The following is a 10355-nucleotide window of genomic DNA, read 5'->3' on the forward strand; positions in this document are numbered from 1 at the left end:
GTGTTTCATGAGTCGTTGGCCATAGCCTAATGGTGAATTCAGGTCATAAAGGCCTTTCAGAAAACTTGATTTTTTCGTATCCTAAGGCTATTAGTTTCGGAGATACGGGGTAATTCATGAACATTGGTCTAAATTTGCGATAGCCATAACTCTGGACTGCAAGGTCCAATTTCGATCAAATTTCATGGGTTTGTTCACTTCAGAAAGCTCTTTCAAACCGCTCATGAACTATCAATATTTTCAGGGCAATACTCAGAATATCATGATTTCTCTTTCAAGCTCCAAAATCTATATTTCTACATCCCTTACAGAAATTTCGTGATTGCCATGAAAAACTAAAACTACATTATTTATTCTAAGGAATTCAATTTTCACTTTGCATGGCACACTTGTCATTAGACTATAGAAATCGGACGAATTCATGATTTAAGTAATTTGTTCGAAATGCGGTCTTTTGAATTATTTTTTCGTAACCAGTTGCGAAAAGTAAAGTATTTCGCAACTGATGATGAAACGCGATACTTGCTATGTATATCAATGGAGTGAAAATTGAATAATTTCCGTCACTAGACGATTCTGAAAGAATCTCCGAGGGAAGCTTGTATAGACGTTTTTGGTATTCTTAGTTTGAATTCATAGCCACACCCTATTCAAAATTAGAAAAAAAAAATTGTGTGATACACGTTGGAAAACAATATTTTCCGTATTTTCGCTCATCACGAAAAATAATGCTTTTCCCAACTGATTGCACGTTGCACAAATAACTACATACTTCATAATTGGTTCATATGTATTTCTTTTTCGAAAACATCTTCGAAAGTTATACTAGAAAACCTCATCAGGTTGGTTTTCTAAACATTGTGTTATTAACGGATGTCTATTACTTCTTCAAGCAGATATGAGTAAGTAAAATCAAAGAATAAATAACAGCATTTCCTAGAATTAGAATTCCACCAAATCCCACGTGTGGACAAAAAACATAACTCTAGTTCTGGAAACTTTATGATTTTGTGTCAGGGATAATACAGGATCAGGGATAATACAGGGTGATTCACCCTGATGGCCCATTAGACGTTTATGGAAAACTAATCACAATTTTCTCCTGAAAATTTGCATGTTGCGTTGCGAACGATGAGTATTAATTTTTGATCACCTGAAGACGCCCTGCTGATTAAAGGGCATAATTACACCTCATATAACCTTTCTTTCTTTTTGCCATCTTATCTACATTATATACTTATTTAGTAAGCATCGAGTGGGAGAGGTGAGAAGTGAAAATTAGTTGGGAAATAGGAGAAATCGCTATCTGTGAGCGAACCGCTGCACATGGGGGGCCGCGAAAAATGTCAAACGAAAGATGAATAACCACAGAGCGTGCCCAGAGCCAGATCGGAAATAAGAAAAAAAGCTAGATTCGAATGATAATATCCTTGTTTATAGGTTATATAAACAAGGATAATATACGCAGTTAATTAAATCCACTAAGCAAAATGCATAGCTGTATCTTCTTGGCAGCGTCCTCAGATCAATAAAATCATCAATTTATTGATCTGAGGCAGCGTCATAGCTTTGTCTCTTTCTATAGAGTAAAAATTTTTATGCGGTATTCTCAGATCAATAAATTGATCCTCTACTTGAATTATTTTTTACGGTTGCCGTTCTTCTTGTTTTGATTTTAATGCATCAGGTTTCTGGATGCTGGTTGATTGTTCAATGGGCAAGTCCAAAGTGCCCCTCTAGAAGAAATAAAGATGAAGAATATCATTTATGATTATATTCAGTGGTTAAATAAAAACTGTTTTCTGTCATTTCTGTGTTGGTGTTATCAATGGAGAAGTTAGCGCAAACATTTATATAGAAATATCAATAATCAATTACTCACTAATTGTGTGGAAAAGATAATAATCATTCTCTTGAAATTTTCATTCCCATAATGGATTTGGGAAAGCTGTATGAAAAATATAATATACTGATAGATGCTAAAAATAATGTGTCAGAGGTTAGTTTCACTGATGCTTTCAGAAATGTAATCATAAAACATTGATTCAATTTTAGCATATTCAGGATTATGCCGACGCGATCGAAGGTGCTCGAGGTGGAGAAAAGGAAAAAAAATTATCTACCCAAATTCTTTCGAAATTTTTCAAACATTTTCCTAGTTTACAAATTCAAGCTTTGAATGCGATTTTAGATCTTTGTGAGGACGATGATAGCATGGTCAGTTTATATCATATTACATAGATAAACAAGAGAAAAATAATAAATGAATATTTCAGATACGAATATGTGCCATGAAAGCTTTGCCTATCATGTGTAAGGATTCACAAGAACACTTGAATAAGATTGTGTATATTCTTGCACAACTTTTACAGCTGGAAGATCAAGAGTATAATATAGCTTCAAGTTCTCTTAAATTGATATATAAGGATTTTCCACAGCAAGTAATCAAGGCTTTGTTCCTATTTATACAAAATAGTACTGATGTAAATGTGAGAGAAAAATGTATAACTTTCATTCTCAAAACTTTATTAACCACACCAGTGAATGGCAGTAAAGAGGAAATTGAGGATACCATTATTGAGGAGTCAAAGAAACTATTGACGGTAAGTTGGGGATCTGTAGTTTAGGTTTTTAATTAATTTTCAATGTTTTTCATATGTTCTAGTATGCAAATCCTGAAGAATTTGTAATTATTATGCCATACTTAATTTCATCCAAATATGGAAAAACATTATCAGGAGCCAATCAGCTTTTAGATACAATTGCTGAACAAATGGATTTAGATCAAGAGTTTGACCCTCAGGAGACAGGAAGCATAGAGAAGCTAGTTATGTGCACAAAATATGCAATAACTCTATTTTCGGTTAGTTCAATTTCATAGTAACAAAGATTTTTTTCTATTGAATCTTCATTTAATGTTAACATTTTCAGCCCAAATGCGAGTCCAACAAGTTTTTCATATATCTCTGTGACCATGTACTACCTCAGTGGAGTTCTCTAGATAGTTTGGAAAACTCTAAGGATGTGAAGTTACAAATTTTGAGGCTATTAGCAGAAGTATCCCTTCATTGTGGAAAGCTAGATAATCCATCTTCACATGTAGTGAATATTTTCAGTTTATTGAAGGTTAGTAAACTGATATTCCCTTCTCATTTCTAAAGGTTGATAGGTGTAAAATTCAGAAGAAGATAGATAATCCAAAAATAATAAAACTTTGAAGTTTATCTGTAAAAATTTTTTTTAAGTTTTGTGAAGGAATCTTTTTATCCTACTATATCGTCTGTACTAACTTGTGGATAGACATTTTCAAAGAAAAAATTGCAACGTCTCTTCTGAAAATAAACATCTACATATTTTGAATTCCTCATTCAATTTATGAGACGAGAGCTCTCATTAATTTTTTCTCAATCAAACTTGAACATCCTGTACTTAGTAAATGAAGGTCCGGTTCTCCATTGTCTACATGATCTGCCGCCTTACAAAGTAACATCTTGAAAGATTGAAATATTTTTTCTAAATATTGTATTCTAGTCGCACATGCCTCCCCCGCCAGATACAGATGAGACAACGCTGCCATCTGTCGATTTTACTGCTGTTGAATGCCTTCTATTCTCTTTCCACCGAATAGCTAGACAATGTCCAGATTTCTTAACACATGATGCTGAAGTTCTGAGGGATTTCAGAGCTCGTTTGCTCTATTTTTCAAGATGTGCTCAGGTGAGTAAATTTTAAAACCTTAGCTTTCATCAGTTGTTTCAAAAAAAATTTACCAATATTGATATAAACTTTCTAATTAATTGAAATTGATAATTTTTTTCTTAGGGTTGCAAAAAAGTATTGAACCACACAATTGCTACACGTGTGTCACTCCAGAGTAAAGATGTAGAAAAAATGAAAATGGCGCCATCCATCTTAGAAAATATAAGAGCTCTTGTCAAAGATCTATTTTACAGTCCGCCAATCTACAAAGTATCTATAACATTGTCATTTTTGAAAAAGGCAATAACTCCTGAGGTAGGCTCCTATTATATTATTGTTGTCTCATAATTTTGATTTGAATGATTTTTCTGCAGCCGTCTTGAAAATTATTTGACAATAATATAAACTTTGTAATTTATTATGATACAAATGGTACCGAAAGTAGCTATGTTTTCATACAGTTTATGCCTGTTTGCACTGACTCATTTAAGGCAGGCTTCATGTTAAGGCTTACTTATTTTTATAGGAATCACTGAAATTTGTATCATGTAACCGTAACGTTAAGCCTGTCTAAAGTAAGTCATTGGAAACAGGCATTAAAGTTTTGTGATCATAAATGCCCCTTAATTTACCCCTTGAGTGACGTCGATTAGAAAAAAAAATTCCTACTTGTCCCATGAAGTATCATTTTTAGAATTGCTACTATTGTGTGAAATATCATTATCCCAATTTTACTACACATTCTGAGTTCCCTCTGTCTCTTTATTTCAGTTTGTTTGTACAATATTATTCGAAGTGTTCTTTTTGTTTTTATGGTCAAATAAACTTTATTATATTATTATAGATTCAGAAAAAGTTATATGTGATAATTTTGATGGTTTGCTCTTATATGTTGACAAGTTCCTTGAGATTTTAGTTCATAAAAGTGATTTTTCAGCCATCAGTTGTGAAGACTGGAGTTACCAAAAGACATATACCTATAACATTTGATGGAGAGGCAGGTAAAGGAAACAAACAGATAAAAACATCTCGTGGGGAAAATAGGATATATCAACCACCCAGTGGAAAGTTCAGCAGTAACAGTAGTTTCCAGTCCTATGGTGAGTCAATTCTTAAATTATACTAAGTTGTAATCACTCAAAAGCTTGTAGACACTCAATATGTGACAACTAATATTTATAATTTTCTGCAGATCGTTCCGGTAGAGGCAGAGGCCACTTCAGAGGAAGGGGACGAGGTAATTTGAACAGGAATTGGAGGAATTGAGAAGCAAACAATTCAACAAATTATAAGTGTGAACTTCAAAGTAAACTCATTTTTTGTTTTGTTATTAAGACACTACCAAATTAGTTTGAAATCAGAGTGTATCGAAAAGATTTTTATTGAGTTGTGTTTATTTTATATGCAATAAAATTAACGAATTGAATGTTTTTTCATGTCAGATAAGTTTGTATCAATTTATTTATTTATTTGAAATCCTCTGATCATTGGGTCTTATGCAAAACACATAAAATTTTTACATTTTTGTCAATCATTCTTCTGGTACTTCGACGTCGTTTCACAAAAAGTGTTTTTGGTTGAGTTTTAAAAGAACATAAGAAAGATTTGTATGATCAAATCCTTCAGCAATGGTTAATGGTTGAAAATGAAAAAAGTATTTCCTTCTTCTTTTGTCTTCAATAAAATATATATTCATCAATTGACATTATATGTACAAGTCAAACTCTCACCCGATATATGTCTATGCATGATAAAAAGATGAACACTTCTCAATACTTAAAAAAAAACCTAAGAAACAATCTAAATTACATATTACAACTTGGGCACAAACATGCAAAAATAATATGGAATATGATAGCTCAGTTCATTAAGCTGGGATCTAATTTGATCCTAGATTAATTTTGACAGTTCTATTCAATTCTGTCTGGTTAATGTAGGATCAACTTAAATCTCTGCTTAATCCTGAACTGAGCACCCGGACCTAAAAGATTCATAATATAACAGAGAGTTTCACGAGAAAAGTTTGATTTTTGAAGAAACTGTAGTAGTCCTGTAGTGTTCTCAAATATTGAGTGAAGAGGTTTGCTACACTACTTCAATTGTACATGCTGCAACATTGACTATTCAAAATAAAGGGAAAATTATAATAACATTATTGGACATTTTATCAAATGTCAGTGAAAACTATATATTTTCACTATTTTCAGTATTTACAATGAAGAACTTAGAATATGGTTCATATAATGAACAACATAAAATACCAACTTTTACATAGATAAGTGGGGTAATATATACTTTTTATACACATCCATCATCAATAAAATTATTCCTACATATTATCCACGATATTGCACATTATTCTGTCCAACACATTACAAGGATCATCATTTGATTCCTCGTTGGTTGCCTTCTCTTGATTCATCAGTAACTCAGTCTCTATTATAAGCTTACTATCAATTTCCATAGGTTCAGGGAGGTTTTGTACAGCATGTTGCAAAATTTCCATAACCTGAAATTTTGAAAAGTTAAATTCCATCTTCATCATTTTCCTACACTTTTACAAGCCTTATTTTAAAATATCAAATCAATATTTTCAGTATTTGCAGTATTGTTCCACAGTTTTTATTTTTCTCCAGATTTTTTTTCCAGTTAATATTTTAATCTTTCTTTAACCGTTGTATAGTTCGAAGTATAAGCAGAGTTTGAGTTTGCACCCAGCTCAACATTGACAATTCAGTAAAATTTTGTCTAGAACTAGGCTCAATATTGATCTCGGCTCAAATTTGAACTGTACAACCAGTTCACTAGTTAGTTTTTGGAGTTATGTTGATCAAATTATAAACTCACTGGACATAATGCCAAATAGTTAAACTGCAGATTAACCCTCTGGGTATCTCTAATCTTATCTTACCTTGTCTAAATGTCTTTGAAACCTGCTTGCAGTTTCAATCCTTTGTCTTTTTTGAAGCTCCATCATAACCCTCAAAGTTTCCCTAGCTTGGTGTGGTCGAAATTCATTCAATAAATGATGAATGTGAATGAATAGCAAACTTAGATCCTCCACTTTCTCAGCTCTCTTTGGAGAATCCGGACAATTCACAAGAAGATCTAGCAAATCCAAGAAATTTGCCAGAAGAGATAAGTTCAACTTCTTCAATTCCCTCTTGCGATCAAAGTGTAAAGGATATAATCTTTTGATTCCCTGAAAGATAATATGGTTTAACATTTCTGTAAATGTATACCACAGAAAAAAACTGACTCACTTGACTTTCTAAAGGCCTGATTATGCTATCTTCGGTGTTAAATGCATTACCAAACATATGATAGGTCTCCTGAATTGGTGGTGGAGGTCTGGGAGCCCTACCTCTTCGAATCATTTCATCAGTATATTGGTTCACATATTGCATAGGAGGAAGAGGCAAGGAGCACACTTGTATAGCATCAGAAGAAGCCATTATTTTTTTCTGAGTGAAGAATTGGTTTGTTTATACACAATATTTTTATATAAAAATTTCATGAACACCAGTTGACTTTGACTGACCAAAGATTAACCACAGAACAGACCCATGACTTACCTTGACCCTTGACTTACTTTATGAGATTAACCTCTTTGGACTGACACAGAGACACAGAGACTTTCTCTATGGACTGACACATAGCTGACACTAGACAGACACCACCACAGAACACTAAGATACACCACAGAAAACTATATCTTACTCTGTAATCTGTGATTCTACCATAGAATATCTGTATTCTAGTTAGATTCTTCTTCACAGTATAAAACTAGGGATGCCCAATTTAAATCGATAATTCTTAAAACGATCACTCTTTGCGAAGGTGATTTGATTAATTTCATGTTACCCTTATTCCCTTGTTGTATAGAGAAGGATGTTACTTCTGTTATCATTATTTTTGTATTATTATTATTTGTTACTTCGTCTTCTCACTTAATTCCAGGTCTCATATATGCTGTCTCCCATATATCCTAGATGTAAATAGTACGCAGTGTCGTTTTTTGTTAACTTGTCGCGAACGAAAAGACGCCTTACATTTTTTTTCTACAAGTTCCCACAAGTACCGCGAGAAATTAACTTGAAATGAATGCACATAGCATAGGATTAATCTTAAAATTTTATCAAACACCCATATTATAATTATTATAGTTTCCCGCCATCCCTCCAACCTCCAAGAGACAAAACCCTGTCTGCGCCAATGCAGGCGAGTCATTTGCCTGTGATAGTACTGGACCTTTAAAAAGACAACAATATACGATACTACCCTTCGCTATCTCATCGTATAAGGATAACGTGAAAGCAGTGAGGACATCTCTTAGACATTGGTATTTGTACAAACACTGTTGTGATTAAAATCAAACATGGATAATTTGAACTTATTCTCGTAAATTGTTTAGTTTCATAGAATTTTTATATTGTTATCCTATGAATAAGAAACCTTATTAGAATTTCAATTTCTGGTTAATGTCATGAAAAATAAATACATAAGTATTTCAGGAATAAAGAAAACTTGTGTTTTTTTTTAAATTTTTATTTTGTAAAATTTAATTACTTATTGTCTGCTACCTCTACCAAATCCTTGCCTCTGCAAAATAGAATATAAAAATTAGAAGTTTCATTAAAATTAAAAAAGGTTTATAATTGAACTCATTAAGATCTTCTACTCACAAATTCAATCTCAGCAGAACCAGCACCAACTTCTGCCTTCTTGTCAGGACCACCTGGTCTTTCCATTCGTCTGTATCCCATCCTATCATCAGGCTTAGAACTTTCAGATCGAATGGGGTTAGGTCTTGCTCTAGCAGTTTCTGTCCTTGTTTGTCTCTTAAGGGTGTATGGAACAATTTCAGGAGGTAGGTTCAAGAAGGTCCTCAAGTAATCTATACCAGGATTTGTCAAATACCTAACAAATAAAAAAAAATTATTCCAATTTCGCATATATTAATGATTATTCTCAATTGACCGCCAGTTTCATAATCAAACTTTAACCCTCTAATTTTGAAGCTTCCTTTGGTGTAGAAGTAAACTCTAAATTTGCAGGATTTTGAATGTTAAACTGCAATGAATACATCATATAACAGTTGAGGTTAGGGGCCAGTGGAAACAAGCCTTAAAATCTGAAATTTCTATATTTTTCAACAAGAAAAAAACCATTGAAGGGGTTAGGGAATAAGTTACCAGCCAGCATCAACCAGCCCTCGGGCCAAATTGTACAGTTCAAATTCTAGCAGGGTTCAACATTGAACCTAGGAGTTTAAATTTGTTTATGAAACTGACCATAAATAAAAATTAATGTATCAACTTCATTAATTTACAACAGCTCTTGACACCTGCAGACATATAGCGTATGGTCCATATATACACATTTTGTAACCGAAAGTTACCAGAGCGGTTACTCTGGTGATATTGAATCCAAATTGTCAGGAATTCAACATATACGGATCGCCCACTTACTAACCAGAAGAAACCAAAGTGTATATACAAACCACAGCCCTAGTAACAGAAAATAAATACTGTTTGTATGTTATTCCATGAGGATGTTCCTATAACTAATGCCTTGTGAAAGGCATTGAGTGATAGCAGCATTTCTTTTCACATATTTGAATGCAGTGTAACGAAGACTGTATTCAGGAGTTCTTCTACCTCATAATATTTGGCTTTAAATATATTTCAAGGTTGACCCATTGTAGAATGATACAATGCCAAGTCCCTACCCTATAGTTATTTCATTTAGGATCATGTGTATTTTTTGGTGTAATGTTTAATATTTCACTGAAAGTCTTCCAACTTTTATGCAATCTCAGATGGATTCAGAAATAAGCATACTAATACTATTATAGGCGTAACCATTTTTGAAGAATCACCTGCACCCACACAGATGACTGAATGAAACTGCAAAACCGTTTATTATCACAGAGCTTTAACACACTTCCAATCAAATATCATCAGGTAAAAATAGTGTAGTTGAAGAGGCTTCAACTAGTAAGCCTAGCACAATAACTCAGGATATAGAGGCAATGAACATAATCTAACTGAGCTCACCAATTAACGGTGTAGACTATGAAATTGAAGTAATACATACCAGTAATAATGCCTCCAAGCAAACTGTTCCTTAACGAATCCTTTGGATTTCAAGGATTGAAGTGCCTTGATCACATGTAAGTTTGGGATATTTTCCAATTCGGGATGTTTTGGTGCTTGGAAATCCTTTTTGGCTACCATAACTCCTTCTTTGAAGAGGTATTCATAGATAGCCCTTTTATCCTTTTTTGGCATCAACATCTTGACTGAAAAAATAAACGAATGTGTAGAGATTCGAAAAACTTACATTAACCTATAAACTTTAATCAAAATAAAAACTATGTGGTAGAACATAATTTTCAGTATATGAGCTTACATATATGACGAAAAACAGAAAAGTATGATAAATGATTCTTAAAATAAAATCAAATTAAAATATTTAAATGGAACTTACTGGCTAGCTTTCACAAACTTCACCTAAAGAGAGAGAAGGAATATTTCGTCTTTCGTCTATGAACTTGGTGATTTTGTGACGCTTGTCATTGAATGTCAAGTCATCGAAAATTCTTTTTCTTTGGACAATATGTCCCTTGTCGATTTTGATGAAATGGCTGAAGT

General features: G+C 33.1%; 3 protein-coding genes across 4 annotated transcripts; 1 reads left to right on the forward strand and 2 right to left on the reverse strand.

Moving 5' to 3' along the window:
- The first annotated feature begins 1795 nt into the window (after nt 1–1795).
- Nucleotides 1796–5142, forward strand: LOC123309756 (apoptosis inhibitor 5). The gene is made up of 9 exons (XM_044893003.1): nt 1796–1999; nt 2056–2217; nt 2277–2603; nt 2666–2863; nt 2932–3126; nt 3532–3717; nt 3823–4014; nt 4637–4799; nt 4892–5142. Exons 1-9 carry the CDS (start codon nt 1934–1936, stop codon nt 4963–4965), a joined length of 1563 nt encoding a protein of 520 aa, XP_044748938.1. The 5' UTR covers nt 1796–1933; the 3' UTR covers nt 4966–5142.
- Nucleotides 5143–5846: 704 nt separating this feature from the next.
- On the reverse strand, nt 5847–7251 carry LOC123309757 (mediator of RNA polymerase II transcription subunit 7). Its single transcript, XM_044893004.1, has 3 exons — nt 6963–7251; nt 6611–6901; nt 5847–6208 (listed from the first exon to the last, which is right to left on the reverse strand). The coding sequence occupies exons 1-3, from the start codon at nt 7152–7154 to the stop codon at nt 6029–6031; spliced, it is 663 nt and encodes a 220-aa protein (XP_044748939.1). The 5' UTR covers nt 7155–7251; the 3' UTR covers nt 5847–6028.
- Nucleotides 7252–8231: 980 nt separating this feature from the next.
- Nucleotides 8232–10341, reverse strand: LOC123309285 (40S ribosomal protein S10-like). 2 transcript variants are annotated; one of them, XM_044892319.1, is made up of 4 exons: nt 10192–10341; nt 9799–10003; nt 8385–8619; nt 8232–8301 (listed from the first exon to the last, which is right to left on the reverse strand). In XM_044892319.1, the coding sequence occupies exons 2-4, from the start codon at nt 9996–9998 to the stop codon at nt 8269–8271; spliced, it is 468 nt and encodes a 155-aa protein (XP_044748254.1). In that variant the 5' UTR covers nt 9999–10003; nt 10192–10341; the 3' UTR covers nt 8232–8268. The 2 variants fall into 2 exon arrangements, with proteins under 2 accessions (XP_044748254.1, XP_044748255.1); XM_044892320.1 differs by lacking the exon at nt 10192–10341 and adding an exon at nt 10114–10132.
- Between the last annotated feature and the right edge of the window lie 14 nt (nt 10342–10355).

This window comes from Coccinella septempunctata, chromosome 3 (genome assembly GCF_907165205.1).
Source record: "Coccinella septempunctata chromosome 3, icCocSept1.1, whole genome shotgun sequence".
In the NCBI taxonomy this organism is placed as follows: domain Eukaryota; kingdom Metazoa; phylum Arthropoda; class Insecta; order Coleoptera; family Coccinellidae; genus Coccinella; species Coccinella septempunctata.